This window comes from Asparagus officinalis, chromosome 8 (assembly GCF_001876935.1).
Source record: "Asparagus officinalis chromosome 8, Aspof.V1, whole genome shotgun sequence".
NCBI classification, from domain to species: domain Eukaryota; kingdom Viridiplantae; phylum Streptophyta; class Magnoliopsida; order Asparagales; family Asparagaceae; genus Asparagus; species Asparagus officinalis.
Window position 1 is genome coordinate 20,680,653 of NC_033801.1, and position 16,033 is coordinate 20,696,685.

At 46.2% G+C, this 16,033-nt stretch overlaps 1 protein-coding gene across 6 annotated transcripts in view; it reads right to left on the reverse strand.

Moving 5' to 3' along the window:
• LOC109820031 (E3 ubiquitin ligase BIG BROTHER-like) overlaps window positions 1–16,033 on the reverse strand; it is a 99,679-nt gene extending 83,646 nt beyond the window's left edge. Inside the window, exons 1-5 of one of the 6 annotated variants that reach the window (XM_020386082.1) lie at window positions 15,963–16,033; window positions 15,707–15,770; window positions 15,427–15,607; window positions 14,670–14,910; window positions 12,576–12,607 (exon numbers count right to left, since the gene is read on the reverse strand). In XM_020386082.1, coding sequence (XP_020241671.1) covers window positions 12,576–12,607; window positions 14,670–14,910; window positions 15,427–15,567 — 414 coding nt within the window. In that variant the 5' untranslated portion in view covers window positions 15,568–15,607; window positions 15,707–15,770; window positions 15,963–16,033. Of the gene's footprint in view, window positions 1–12,575; window positions 12,608–14,669; window positions 14,911–15,426; window positions 15,611–15,698; window positions 15,771–15,833; window positions 15,939–15,962 lie in introns of those variants that run through there. The other 5 variants (XM_020386083.1, XM_020386078.1, XM_020386079.1 and 2 more) reach the window with 5 other exon arrangements.

Below are 16,033 nucleotides of genomic sequence, written 5' to 3' on the forward strand. Positions count from 1 at the left end.
GGCCGAAGAGCCACAGTCCAAAAAGGGAGCAGCAGAACTAGCGGCGCCAAAGAACCCTCCTCGATCGAAAGGAAAAGAGGCTATGGTCGTGGACTCTACCGCGGCGCCAAAGTTCGTTCAAAAGCCGAAACCCAGGCAATTTGAACCACGCCCCCAGCGGCAATATGATTTCAAAGAAGACCAGGTAGTGGCGACTCTCGACACTCTACTCAAGAGTGGGCGAATTAAGTTGCCAGAAGCCGCCAAACCGGAGGAGGCGGACAAAACCGGTGACCCAAGTTACTGTGCATATCACAGATTCCTTGGGCATCACACAACCAAGTGCTACGTCCTCAAGGACAAACTCCAGGCCCTCTACGACGCGGGGGTCTTGAAGAAAGAGAAGGTCCAAAAGCAGGTGACGGCGAACATGGTCACTTTGAGCTTTGGGACGGGTCTCCCGGAGGTTCAAGCTCCGGCGGGGATAATTCCTATCCCCAAGGCGGTTTTGAAGATCACTAACGACGATCCTCATAACCAGCGGGAAAAGGGTTTGGTTCCACAAACTCTGCCATCAGGGCAAGTGATGTGGGTCCATCCGGACCTCCTCGACGACGAGCAGTGGACCGCACAGCCTTCCAAGGAGGCTAAGAGGAAATATTGCAACGTTGTCACCGCCATCCTGGATACAGACGACGCGGCGATGACTGCCTTAACCGACTCTGAAGAAGACACCAACGTCTTCGCCACGAGAGCCGGAAAGCGGCTCTGAAGAAGACACCACCGTCTTCGCCACGAGAGCCGGAAAGGAGTTTGCGAAAGAATATCCCGCGAGGGCGGAAAACCCAGCAGGACCTCCCGTGAGGCCGGTCGCAGCAGTCCCTCCCAATCCAGATGAGCCAAGTTCAAGCCGCCAGCCTTACCGGTTCAACGTGCTCGCGCAATTGAAAAGCATACCCGCGCGAATCACCGTGTACGACCTCCTCCGGTTGTCTAGGCCTACCCGGGAAGCCCTACAAGAGGCGTTGGCTGACGCAGAGGCGTTCTCGACCCATTTCTCAAAAGAAACGGAGATCGAACAGGGCTGTACAACTTGCTGCCAAGTCTCAGAGATGACCGGCCACTGTACTTCACGGGATACGTCGGCTCGGCGAAAGTGGATCGGATCCAGGTTGACCTGGGGTCTGCACTGAGCATCGTGCCCCTGAAGCTAATCAAACACTTGGGGATACCGTCGAAGCGCCTAGCCTCGACCTCGACTACCATCTTCGGCTTCAACGCCACTGGGACTCGGCCACTCGGCAAAATCCGCCTGAAATGTCGGATAGGCGACATGAAGACGGAGGTGACGTGCTACGTTATCGATGCTGAACCCTCCTACAACATACTCCTGGGGCGTCCGTGGATTCATGGCAACCGGATCGTTCCATCCACGCTACACCAGTGTTTGAAGTACGTGGACGACTACGAGCGGGTAAGAACGGTAGTGGCCGACAAACACCCCTTTAAGGGCGTCGAGAACTACTTCGCGGATTCTCTGCTATACCAGGACCCCGACCAGCCACCGGTGGAAGAACTAGAAAGTGGCAATGAGGCGGATAGCGAACCTGAATACGGTGACAGCTTAATTCTGAACGACTTTGAGTCGATTGTAATTGGTTATGAGAGTCACCATGTAACTAACGCCGTTCAGGCAGAGAAGCTTATCATGAATGAGAAATCCGACCTTGCTTATTTGTCGTCTTGCTCCTCGTCCGAAGACGACGCACCTAATAACTCATGGTCGACACTCTACAGTGAGTCTTCTCTACACTTGCCGGTATGTTCGTCATACATCTTCAAGACGCGGCCGATCGAGCCATCGCGAGCTGTATTCGTCGTGCCAGCACGGAAGAGGTATCGAAAAGACATCATCTTCGGTCGAATCGATCGCCCCCTACGCACGCTATGGGACGAATCTGAGGACGAAGACCCAGCGCCCCAGTTCTCGCAATACAGTCGAGTGGCGAAACGCATAATGAGCAACATGGGGTACGACCTCACTCGCTTGGAGGGCCTGAATTACGGCCGAGGACGCAAGACGGTCATCAAACCATCCTACGTCCCCAAAGGGAAGCCCTCAAATTACTTCAACAGGACTAGGAGAGGCTTAGGCTACTCCTCCTCCTCATCGGAGTGTTGTTTTTACGTCGACGAGGATTCCGATTACGCATGTTCAGGAGATCAGTCGTCAACAACCTCGGCCTGGGACTCCGACGTTAGCGTAAGGGATCTGTTCGATGGCCTTACAGTCAACATGGCTACAGTAGACCCCGCCGGAATGGCAGAGGACGAACGACTTCCACTTTACGACGAGACATGGGATCGCCATGTTAGCGCCCAGTGGAACAGTCGCTTCGAACAGCGCGAACCACCAACTGAAGACGAAGTCCTCCAGGTGAACATGGGTACCGAGGCGAATCCCAAACCCATATTCATCAGCGGCAGTCTGCCTCCTCAAGAAAAAGAGGATCTCATCGCCCTCGTACGGGAATACATTGACGTCTTCGCCTGGAATTACGAGGATATGCCTGGCCTGGATCCGCGGGTCGCCACGCATCGCCTCAACATCAACCCTGACGCCAAGCCAGTCAAACAACAGCAGAGGCGGTTTCGCCCCCAAATCATGGAGGCGATCGAATCTGAAGTAAAGAAGCTGATCGAATCCGGCTTCATCAGAGAGGAGCAACACCCCGACTGGGTGGCGAATATTGTTCCAGTCTTGAAGAAGAACGGCAAGATCCGCATCTGCATCGACTTTAGGAACCTCAACGCCGCGTGCCCTAAAGACGAATTCCCTCTGCCCATCACGGATGTCATCATTGACAATACGTGCGGATTCGAGAGGATGTCCTTCATGGACGGCTTCTCGGGGTACAACCAAATCAAAATGCACCCCGAAGACGAGAAACACACTGCATTCAGAACTCCCATGGGGGTGTATTGCTATACCGTCATGCCTTTCGGGCTCAAGAACGCCGGCGCAACCTACCAACGCGCCATGAGCATGATCTTTCAAGATCATCTGCGAAAGACGGTCGAATGCTATGTGGACGACTTGGTCGTGAAGAGTCGCCATAAGGAGGATCACCTCCAAGACTTGAAGGCTATGTTCGAACTCATGAGGACTCATCAGCTCAAGATGAATCCTACCAAGTCATTCTTGGGAATGTCTAGCGGTAAATTCCTCGGTTTCGTCGTCACGACGAAAGGGATCCGAATTGATCCAGACAAGGTGCGAGCTATTCAAGAGCTCCAACCACCCCGAAATCTTAAAGAGCTGAGAGGCCTTCAAGGACGACTGGCTTATATCCGAAGATTCATCTCGAATCTCTCGGGCAAGTGCCAACCCTTCTCTAAGCTGATGAAGAAAGGTACCTCCTTCGTCTGGGATGAGCCATGCCAAAAGGCTTTTGAGGAGATCAAAGCTTATCTCTCAAATCCGCCTGTCCTTGCGGCGCCAATCTCAGGAAGGCCATTCCTCATATACATACGGGCTATGGAACATTCTCTGGGTGCCCTCTTGGCTCAGAACGATGATGCAGGCCACGAGCAGGGCATCTACTACCTGAGCAGAACCTTGCAGGGCGCCGAGCAACGGTACCCAATGGTCGAGAAGGAATGCCTAGCCTTGGTGTTCGCTATCCAAAAGATGCGGCACTACTTGGTTGGCCAAACCATCCATGTCATCTCCCGGATGAATCCCATTCGGGTCTTCATGACACAACCCGCAGCGCTAAACTGGCGCCTGGCCAGGTGGGCACTTCTGCTCTCTCAATACGACATTCATTTCATGCCGCAGAAATCGGTCAAGGGACAAGCCATCTGCGATCTCATGGCTAGTCACCCGCTGGGGGAGAAGACCGATCTATTCGAAGATCTGCCGGATGAACCTCCCGAAGCCAATATGACTTCGTCGCCGGAGGTGTGGCAGATGTTCTTCGACGGTGCGTCCCGCGCAGGCGCGAGCGGCTCTATTTCTGCAGGAGTGGGAGTGGCCCTCACCTCCCCGCATGGTCACGTGTTTCCCCGGGCCTTTTCCTTGACGGAACCATGTACCAACAACGTAGCCGAGTACAACGCGTTGCTCATAGGGCTCGAGTTAGCCAAAGAGCTCGGGATAAAGCATCTGGAGGCTTATGGCGATTCGCAACTCATTGTCAAACAAATGACTGGCGAATACGAAGTCAGGAATGAAGATCTTATCCCGCTCCACCGAGCAGCGGTCAGACTAGTGGAGTCATTCGAGAGCTTCCGTATTGAGCACGTGCTCCGTTCAAAGAACACCCATGCGGATGCTCTCGCATCCTTGGCAGCTAACTTAGCCCAGCCTCCTGGAACGACCCAAAAGGTCGCTGTCGCCAGCCGAAAACTCTTTCGACCCAGAGACGTCCCAGAGGCAAACGCCACTCATCAAGCCTCGGGTCAGCCAGATCAGGAAGACTGGCGTCTCCCGATCATCGATTATGTCCTATACGGCATGTTGCCTGAGGATTCGAAGGAACGAGAGTCTATCCGGCGACGTGCCTCGCGATTCTACTACGATTCAACCACTAAAACGTTGTATCGCAGGTCATATGACGGCTTGCTACTTCGCTGCCTTTCAAAAGCAGAGGCGCAAGAAGCCGTACGCGAAGCACATGACGGCGTGTGCGGAGCTCATCAGCCCGGACCCAAGCTTTGGGATCGCTTACGTAGGATGGGCTACTTCTGGCCTGGGATGGTTACTGATGCAGTCGCTTATGCTAAGCGATGTTACGAATGCCAGATCCACGCCAACTACATGCACCAGCCTCCTGAGGATCTACATCCGACGAGGGCATCTTGGCCCTTCGAGGCATGGGGGATGGACATAGTCGGGCCAATTTCTCCACCATCGGCGAGAGGCCATCGCTTCATCCTCGCGATCACCGACTATTTCTCTAAATGGGCAGAAGCCATCCCCTTAAGAGAAGTCAAGACTAGCGACGTGATTAAGTTCATTAAGCACCATGTCATATACCGATACGGCGTACCCCGGCGTATCATTCACGACAACGGCACGCAATTCGTTAGCCATGCCTTCACCCGGTTCTGCGACAAACTCCGGATACAGAACCTCTCGTCCACGGCCTACAACCCTTCAGCGAATGGTTTGGCCGAAGCTTTCAACAAGACGATCATCAAGATCTTGACCAAGCTGACTTCCACTAGCAAGCGCGACTGGAATGAAAAGCTAGGCGAAAGCCTGTGGGCATATCGCACGACGGTTCGCACACCGACTGGCACTACGCCCTACTCGTTGGTATACGGCTGCGAAGCTGTATTGCCGTTAGAGATTCAGATTCCATCCCTCCGCGTCGCCTTATCAACAGGAATGACAGCCGAGGAGAATCACCGGCTTCGACTCGCAGAACTCGAAGCGCTGGACGACAGGCGACTGGAAGCTCAGCAGCACATCGAGTTTTACCAAGCTCGGATGGCCAGGAGCTTCGACAAGAAAGTCAAGCGCCGAGCCTTCAAAGAAGGAGAGCTCGTCCTATCCGTCCGTAGACCAATGATCCTCACTTCCAAGAAGAAGGGGAAATTCCAGTCCAAATGGGAAGGGCCATTCGTAGTAGAGACAGTCTACTCGAACGGCGCCTATCGCCTCGTCAAACCGAACGGCGATAAAATCATGATGCCCATCAACGGCAAGTATCTGAAGAAGTACTACCCATAGTGCTCCTTCACAAACTCCCACGAGTGCAAGAGTCTAAACTGGCCCTCAGCGCCCTCCAACTGGTACATGAGGCTAAACTGCTCCTACTTTACCCGTTCGGGCGAAAGCCTCTGACGGAATCCAATTCGCCTATCTTCTCCAATGAGATGGCGGATCCACTAAAGTCGTTCATATCACGACAAATCCATCCAATTCGCCTATCTTCTCCAATGAGATGGCGGATCCACTAAAGTCGTTCCAATCACGACATCCCCCGTCAAGTTAACATTAAACCTCTGACAAAATCAACTTACCAATCCTCTTCTAAAGGATGGTGGGTCCTCAAAGTCGTTCCAATCACGACATTCCCCGTCAAGTTAACATTAAACCTCTGACAAAATCAACTTACCAATCCTCTTCTAAAGGATGGTGGGTCCTCAAAGTCGTTCCAATCACGACATTCCCCGTCAAGTTAACATTAAACCTCTGACAAAATCAACTTACCAATCCTCTTCTAAAGGATGGTGGGTCCTCAAAGTCGTTCCAATCACGACATTCCCCGTCAAGTTAACATTAAACCTCTGACAAAATCAACTTACCAATCCTCTTCTAAAGGATGGTGGGTCCTCAAAGTCGTTCCAATCACGACATTCCCCGTCAAGTTAACATTAAACCTCTGACAAAATCAACTTACCAATCCTCTTCTAAAGGATGGTGGGTCCTCAAAGTCGTTCCAATCACGACATTCCCCGTCAAGTTAACATTAAACCTCTGACAAAATCAACTTACCAATCCTCTTCTAAAGGATGGTGGGTCCTCAAAGTCGTTCCAATCACGACATTCCCCGTCAAGTTAACATCAAACCTCTGACAAAATCCGCTTACCACTCTTATTCTGAGAAATGGTAGCCTCCCCCCACGGTCGCTCCAATCGCGACAAGATCCCATCAAGTTAATGATCACCTCTGATGGTTGGCGCCGTTATTCTTACGAATAGCATAGCCTAAGTAATAGCCTACCATGCGACGTGCTATTACTTCTGTCAATAGTCACACTCCTACGTCCCTGAACTATTTGACCTATTCCAGATGTCCTAACATTGCTTTAGGATAACTGATAGGTAGAGTCTACCAGGCGATGACTCCTACCACAATCAATTGTCACATTCCCACATGACGACAATTGTCGAACACGGTTCGACAGACAACCTGTCTGTCGGTTCCCCCATACAACAACTCGCCGAAAAGCGAGTCGAAGTCAAGTTCATCAGTTGGCCGTAAAGGCGAATGTTTGTTCTTTATTGCGATCCAAGGGTTACTCTCTCGATCCCGTTGGAGCTACAACGCGAAGATCGGAGTTAATCCGATCCCACGCTATGAGCAACAGAAAGCAAAACAAGAGCTTAATACGACTAAGTCCTAAACAGGACAATCAGTGGATCGTCAAGTTCAATTCAAATGCCCAACGGCGCAGTCAAAGAGAGAAAACTGTATGCGCAAAGCAAAGGTGAACAGAATAAGCAAAAGGGCCACTACGGGCCATAATTTACATGAGTTTTCAGTTTAGTTGTGATGCCCGAAGTACCAACTAAGTTGACACAAAAAAAAAAGTTCAAGAAGACAGAAGGATGGACTTGAACACGGCATTACAAAAACTTCAGCAGGCTGAACGAGCCGATCTTCGCTTTGAGCTTCGCACGCTCCGCAGCCCGCTGGATCCTCGCCTTCTCCTTCCGCTCCGGTTGCCGCCGGGCCAACTCCGCCTCGCTGGCTTCTTCCTCTTGGCGAAGGAGCTGGAGCTCCTGGTCCACCGCCGCGGCAGCTTCGCCGAGCCTCCTCACCGTAAGCTGGCGCTCCCGTAACTTCGCCTCGCCGCGGAGGGAGCCAGCGTCCTCGAAGAAGGCCCTGTCCAGATAGGCATCCATCCGGTCCAGCACCGCTTGTTGACGCCTCCGCAGACGTTGGAGCTCGGCCTCTTTCGCCTGAATCCTTTTCGCTCGCTCTTTGCGCTCGAGTAGATGACACAAAGAAGGGGGCGGCGGCTCATCAGAGGAATCTTCGTTGGCCAATTCTTCGAGGCGGTACATCCACCCCTCAATGCGCTCAAGCTCCCGCTCACATCGCCGTGTGAGCGAGGCATCACCCGCACGGCGAACCGCCTCCAAACACGCTTCCACATGAGGGAGCGCGTCGTAGTAACGTCCGTCGCCAACGCTGACTGAGATGGCAACCCCGTGCACCAAGCCCACCAATTCCTGGAGGGGCACGAAGGCGGGATGAGCCAAGGGGTCCGGAATCGCGGGGACGGCAGCCGGAGCACCAACGTCGACGACGGTGGAGGAAGAACCGACACCCTCCGCACCACTATCATTAGAAGAGGAAGCCATGAGAGAGAGAGTTCTTTTTCGCAGAGATCTCTTCCTAGCGGATTTCTCTCGAAGCGGTAGGGACTCTGCTGGAGAAGAGCAAGTGCAAGTATATATTCCGAAAAATTTAACGGTGGAGATTCATCACCCCAAGCGATCAAGCGGTCCAAACGCCCTGCGACGCTTCGAACTCGACGCCATTAAAGGCTGCTCTCGAAACCCCGAACCGACAGATCGGATTGGGCACGAGAGGCGAAGCGACCGGTCGCTTCACCATAAATAAGCATTAATGCGCCTGCAGACTCCTGGCTGGCAAGCACTTGGCCCCGCCGACTGACACGTGGCACGAGTTTCGCCCGTAGTTGGATCTCCGACTGTTGGACAAATTCGCTGACTGCTCAAGTTTCGCCTGAAGTTCAAACTCGCCGGGCAAATCGGGTCAGGTTTCCAACACAAGCCCAACATCGTACGGAGTTCGCACGTAGTATAAACTCGCCAGCCGTTGGGTTCCGTTCCCAAGCGAAACTCGCCAGCAAAGGAGTTTACTCATCTGCTTGAACTCGCCAACAGTTGGGTTTAGCACCCAAGCGGAACTCGCCGCGATCGAGTCTCGCCTGAAAACAAATTAAGTCTCGCCAATACGCAAGCAATGAGCGGGCACAAACCTCATTGGGACTTTAAGACAGTACATTTGAACAAAGTTATGTTTTCTGCAAATTGCGAAAGTCATAATAACATGTTCAAAGAAGCAAAACATACACCCAGCGTTTCAAGACAATACATTTGAACAAAGTTATGACTTTAAGAGTCATGGCATAGTCCCAAATGTAAAAACAAGCAAGCAAAACATCTTAATACAGTCCTGAGGCAGAAGTCTCAGTCGAACACGCTGAAGGTGGAAATCTCCTCTTTGACCGCCTCAACCTGGCTCGCGTGGTCTTCCCGAGCCTTGTTTTCAGCAGCCTTCCGGATCCGGTCCTCGCGGTTCGACGCAGCGGCAGCATCTGCTTGGCGCAAAGCTAGCAGGCGTCGAGTCTCTGCCTCAGCGTTCTCATTAACCTTGACCACGTCAGATTGGAGCGCCTTCCACTTCGCCTCCGCCTGCCCTAACTCGGCCCTCAGGCGAGCCATGGTATGATTGAGATCAATGACTTGCTCCTCTAGCAAACGTTGCTGGCTCACCCAAAAGTTAGCCACAGACTCCAAATCCGCTATCTCCTTGGAGCGGGTTTCCTGTTCCAGGGCTTCCTGACGCCCGAAGTGAGCTAGACAGGATGCCATTTTAGCCTCCGGACCTCCCCGTAGCAAGTCCTCTAGCACCATCATGCGTGGCTCCAAGAGACGGAGTTCACGCACGCAACGGGTAGCGAGACGGTTTTCACCTGATCGCCGTAAATCGGCCACGCGATCATAGAGGGACTGCCTGAAGCTGTCAAAGCTACCCATACCGAGTTCGACGAGGGAAATTGCCTGCCTTACAGCACCTTCGAACTCTTCAATACGGGCCTGCCACGGTTGAGACTCGGAGGGAACAGACCTCTGGCCCGGAGCAAGCGTCGTGATGGGAGGAATTTCGAGGCAAGGTTCGGCTCCCGGCTGGGGAGCGGGATCCGGAGCAGCGGAGTTCGCACGGCCTTCAGATTCGTCGTCTGAAATCAGAATGGGATCGGCCGCATGCTCCTCGGCAGCCGGCACCTCCTCTCGACCTGTAAGACGCAACAAGCGATACAGGGAACAGTTGGGGGAGGAACACCTACTAAACTTACACAAAAGTTGAAGCAAGGAGATACCTTCAGCAGCACCCGAAGAACCAGATTCTTTCCTTTTCTTGGAAACAACCCTCTTCACCTTCGGCGCCATTGGGGCCGCTGCAGTTTCGGGGCGTGACATTGTGTATGTACTTTGTAAGGATTTATGAGAGTTATCGGTTGACTTGATAACCGAGTGTGTAGAGTTTTCGGTTAGCTAGAAAACCTAGTGTGTAGAGAAGTTCCGGCTTCCAAACCGGGTTATGTAGTGGATTCTCCCCAAGAGTGGGGAGCGGAGACGTAGGACGGAAGGTCCGAACCTTGGTTTTAAATATCGGCCGATAATCCGATATTATCGCCGAGTTATCAGATTTGGGAGCTTTCCGCTAGGATAAGTAGGAATTTTAATCGGTTATCGTTTTTTGGGGTTTATCGGCGAGTTATCGACGATAAAGGTACTTATTGGACGATAAAGAGGCTCTAAATATCGGCTTTATTGGGCCAAATTTTGAGTTCAATTTTCAGGTAATGGGCAGTTATTTAGTGAGTTGTTAAACCCGACCCGACTTACTTTCTACAATTGGTTAGTGATTCTAAACATGATTATTTATACTTTGGTATGTTTATATTTCATTAAGTATGGTTAGATTACATTTTTTGGTTATTATATTATATATACACTATATAGTATATCTCCGATAAATCCTACTTATCCCCGATATATCCCCGATTTTCGCTATCCGATAAGGATTTTGACCGTCCGATAAATCCCCGATAACCGATATTTAAAACCTTGGTCCGAACTCTGTGATCATTTCCTTGTGTTTGGGTTTGGCATTGACGCATTTATTCTTGCATATTGTTATATCGTCATTATTGCATGATCATAGGACGGAAGGTCCGAACTCCGTGATCATTTCCTTGTGTTTGGGTTTGGCATTGACGCATTTATTCTTGCATATTGTTATATCGTCATTATTGCATGATCATATTGTTTACACTTGTTTATATTGTATATCCTTGCACATATCTTGTAGCATATCATACTTGCTAGGATATATTTATTAATTAGTTTTAATTGGCATAAAATCGGATTAGATTAGCATAATACTCTATTCAACCCCCTCCCCCCCTCTAGGGTTCTTTCCTAGTGACATTAGGGTGGCGGTGGCTTAGATGAAAAAACGGAATCTCAAAACATGTTTTTGGTGTTTTGAGAAAAGAGTTTATTTTTTGGATTTTGTAAATGGTCAAGTTAAAAAAACGCTCCGGTTACCAAACGCGTTTTATTGTTTTTGTTGAAAACAAAAACAGAAACGAAAAAAACGTCACGGTTGTCAAACGCTCCCTAAATAATTAAAACAATGATTGTTTTTAAACAGTGGCGGTGGCTTAGATGAAAAAACGGAATCTCAAAACATGTTTTTGGTGTTTTGAGAAAAGAGTTTATTTTTTGGATTTTGTAAATGGTCAAGTTAAAAAAACGCTCCGGTTACCAAACGCGTTTTATTGTTTTTGTTGAAAACAAAAACAGAAACGAAAAAAACGTCACGGTTGTCAAACGCTCCCTAAATAATTAAAACAATGATTGTTTTTAAACAGTTTCGTCTAGATGAGTAAAAGTAGATGAACATGCACATCATATAAGCACACTAAGAATTCCAAATCGCAAACTAGGATATCAAACATAGTTGTTGTGAAATAATATGAAGATGCATGAGAATTACAACATATCTACAGAATGAGTATTTCCTTTACTAACATCTGCGTGTGAGCTCTACATTAAAGCCTAGTTCCAAGCTTAGAGATAAAAATTGTTTCTAGGTTAGCAAGATGGGTTAGAGTGGAATGAGATTCTGATGTAGGCTTGTAAGTTGGATGAACTTTATAGGAAGCGATGCTTTCATTTCTTCCTAAGTCAAGATAAGATTAAAATCAGTTTGATTTACAATCTTTTCTTATTAAAGTTATATATTTGTTAAATTTTAAATGGATATCTCCCAAAAAGCCAATAAATTGTGTGCAAAATTAACCTAGTCTATGTGATATATTCCAGTCACATTGTGCTTATAGTATATGCTGCATAACAGATCCATGTAGCAAAGATCCCATATCAGTTTTATAGGTTGTGTGCACTTCATTGTTTTAAATATCCAGTATATTATATGATATATCATTTTACACTCTCAATATGTTTTACCACTTCTGGCATCTTTGAGCAATATATCATGAATTTTCCAATATATCAGGTGATATTTCGTCCTCAAAAAATGGCTTGAAGTGTTGCACTCTCTTTTGGGCTTTTATTTATTTTAAGGGATTTGCTGGGATTTATGGTTCAGTTGAGGTCTAGACCAAATAAATATATGCTAATGTGAACAACCATAGGGAAGAATTAGAGATCAATCTACACCCTATTATTCAGCAAAAGTTTCGCAAAAATATCATCCTTCTCCACAGCTCCATTCTCTAGTGCACGAAGTGTTAATATCCTTGATATGTACAAAGATATTATCTGATATGGCACCTTGATATTTATTAAATATCTCTAATATATGCCGGATATCCACAATTTGATGTGAAAATTTTCCATACAACATATTCTCGACATTGGATATTTAGAACATTGTGCACATGCAACAGGTTTTATTAATCCTTCTTAAAGAATATCCCTTCAAGGAATAACTGCTAGCAAAATCACAAGATTTTTGTGATGAATTTTTGTAAACTAGTGTTGTAAAAGTTAAAATAGAAGATCTTCTCACCTCAGGACTGCCTGAGTTGTTTGTTCGAATGCCTGCAAAATAATAATGTAATTCAAATATTTTAGTAGAGAGGCAAAGAGCTACTAAATTGAATCTGCGCAGAAAAGAAATCGTACCAACAACAAATAAGTTCTAAACAAATAAATGAAATGAAATTGACATTTTTCACTTTTAACCTTAAAAGATGCAAATAATATAGATAGTTATTGTATATATGAAACGTACAAAATTAAATTTTTAATCTTACATAGAAGCAAATTCATAATATTTCCAAATAATTCTCTTCTATCATCTACCAATTAGTTGCAGCGCCAATGGGTTTTCTTGAATAGTTGCCTTTATCTATATCAAGTTTAGTAATCTTCTGTCAACTTTACCCACAGGTAGTGTCGTAGTGATGAATTATCAATTTATCACTATTTGCAGGCAACTCGTGCTGATTCTATGAACAGGATTTTATCTGCATGTATTCATCTAACCATGATGGGTCAAAAAAATAAATCAAATTTGAGTCATTGCTCCAAATACATTTAACCATATATTCATCAAACTCTTTTTTCAATATGAAGCTATATTCCACCTCACGTCTTTTTACTAATCAAACCCACACTTCTGAATGGATGTGAAACACTCCTTAACGGAGATGGAGCAGGCTAATCCACATGGACCTAGATGATAAAAAGGACCAACCATATTTGAGTCAAGTATAGTTAACCATATATTCCTCTAGCTCTTTTCCAATGTTGGGTTAAAGTCCACCACAAGTCTTTTTACTAATCTAAACCACATGTAAACTGAAATGGAGAGACACTTCTTAACAGACATCCACTTTGGCACAGATCCAGTCATGTCCCATGCGAGCGGAATACTGCAATTTAATAGCTGTTAGAGATAGCATCTTAATTTGACGGTTAGCACTTTGCATGTGGCAAATGTGACAGCATGTGCATTGTGCAACCAAGAAGCCCTAACCTCTGTGAAGTAAGTAATACTACTGGCATATCTAAAGTCTTGTGCCGTCCACCTTGAGCCCTAAACTATGCAAACAAAATCTCAAAGCAAACAAATATCCAAACGCCCATCAATGCATGGGTCCTGTACCAATCTGTTAGGTTGTGAGGCTCATTAACGAGATGAGCTAGGCTAAACTTCTCGGAAGTTGGAACCAACTGACTGAAAGGATTAACAAGAGTCCAAGCATATTTAACTATACTTACATCTAATTTTCTCTAATATAGGACTAATTTTGACCTCATGCCTTTTTACTAATCAAACCCACATTAAAACTGAGTGAATGCAAGACACTACTTAACTGATTTTGACTGTGTATATATTTATCACATAGATTACCTATTTATGAAATTGTATTTCTATATGTTAGATCCTTACAAAGAGAAAATTGTTGAACATTTGATTTATAATAATTTTATATTAGAAAATTTAGATGTAAGCCAAATAGTTTCTCCCTCCCTATTCTTTGGGAAATTTGAGTAGAATAGATGATAAGTCAGTGAACTGGTGCCAAAGACAAGGGGACACATGAATTGCGTAAATCATCTCTGGACACACTAAATTTGAGCAGGTGGAGTGTTATAAGAGTTGAAAGGCAATCTATCAAGGCCATCTCATTGCCAGGCCTAGGATGGTTGGATTGGAAAGGGAAAGAAGTAAGGAAGAGTCTAAAAGGGAATATGTAATACAACCATTGGTCAATTGCTATAAACAGCTGGCATTTTCTGCCACATGACATAGGCTATAGAAACACATACACAGCGATAATCCAAGATATGCTCTTCCACTTAAATATGAGCAGTAAAACAACCTTTCAAAAGGCAATGATTGAAAACATGTCCTCAAGTGCATAGATTGACTCTGGAGAAGAGGTATACGGCAGTGAAAGATTCCGCACTCAGATAAATGGAAAGATAAAGTTGTGATGGCTTTGAATATCTCCACAGTTATTGAGTCACGTAATTTTTCCATTGAAAAAGTTTCCAAAAAAGAAAAAAATTTGAAAAACTGTGAGAAGTTAGGCACGACTTTCGGTTAAAAAAAAGTTGGGTATAACTAAGCTATAAATTTAACAAGACTAACATTCTTCAGTGCTGGGGTTACTATTCGTATCCACATCCTCAGCTCCATGCACAGCTATTTGTGGCGAGTCTACAATGTTTGATGGAGCAGAGTCATCCCACACCCTCCTCCCTCCATCTAATCTTGGTACATAATCATTTATCTCGTATGAGTTACTGAAACTGTAGTAAGGATTATTTCCTGAACCAGAATAGCCATATTTATATGAGCTTGTATGCATCATCGACCAGTATGGATTTCCCTGCAAGATGATAAACACAACATACATCAAATTTGATCGTAGCTTAGCTCAAAAGACATGTGATTCACTGGTAAGGAGCGAAAAGCATTATGCCAGAACAAACTGAATTATAATCATAGTCAAATAACATGATCAAAATATATCTGCAAATAGAGATATGTTCTCACATCATCTTCTTAATTGTAAAGGCTCCATATAAAATGCTATTCCCTGATGAAAATTTCCAGCGTCAATTTTGTGGTAGAACAAGTGAGACATTAGAAATTAGATACGCAACCAACATATTATACATACATAAATATGGCAAAAGGAGAACAAAGAACGAAAGGGAAATTTTTTTTACATTAGCTATAAAATTTAAATGATTGTTTACGTTTACAAACTTTACTAAGTAACTTTAAATACTTTTCCAGATAGAGAATGGAATTTCATTCGACGATACAAATAGTGAAATACCATTTAACTGCAATGCTCGATAATATTCAAAGCTAAATAAATAAGATCCAACCAAGCTACCTGATCCTGCAAAGCCTCCACTAGCGCAACATCTGCTTGAGCATATGAAAGGCCTTCAAACAAATCCATAAAACTCTGGGTGACTGTGTACGGGAACCCAGTGTCTATGTAATGAACCTCCACCTGTCTGTTGGCATTCATCTTTTTCCCCCCCTTCACAGTTTTATTTTATCGGAAAAATCTGCTGCAAAGCAAACCCATTACTCAAAATTTTATAAAACTCGTGTGCAAATTTACTCATCGAATGCAAAGCATAATGTGGATTCAAATACCTTATTACCATTAAAAACCTAGAGGCACGTATCAAATCAAAGGCAGAATCTCTTGGCCGACAACACGTATATCTGCATTGAAGCAAACCAAAATCAAAATCAAACCCTTCAGATTAAAACCCTATAACAACATACTTCAGATTCCCGCTTCGAAAAGAAACAATCTTTGCTCATCAACCAGAAATTGCTCCCCCAAAAAAGGCACAAAGGAACCAAATTCGAAAAGAGGAAACCTCAGTATCCAAGAAAAGAATCGAGAGATACCGAATGCATCCCAGTCTCGCGTCAAACCGAGCGCGATCGAAGCGGATCGCTCGGATCCGAACAATGCGGGA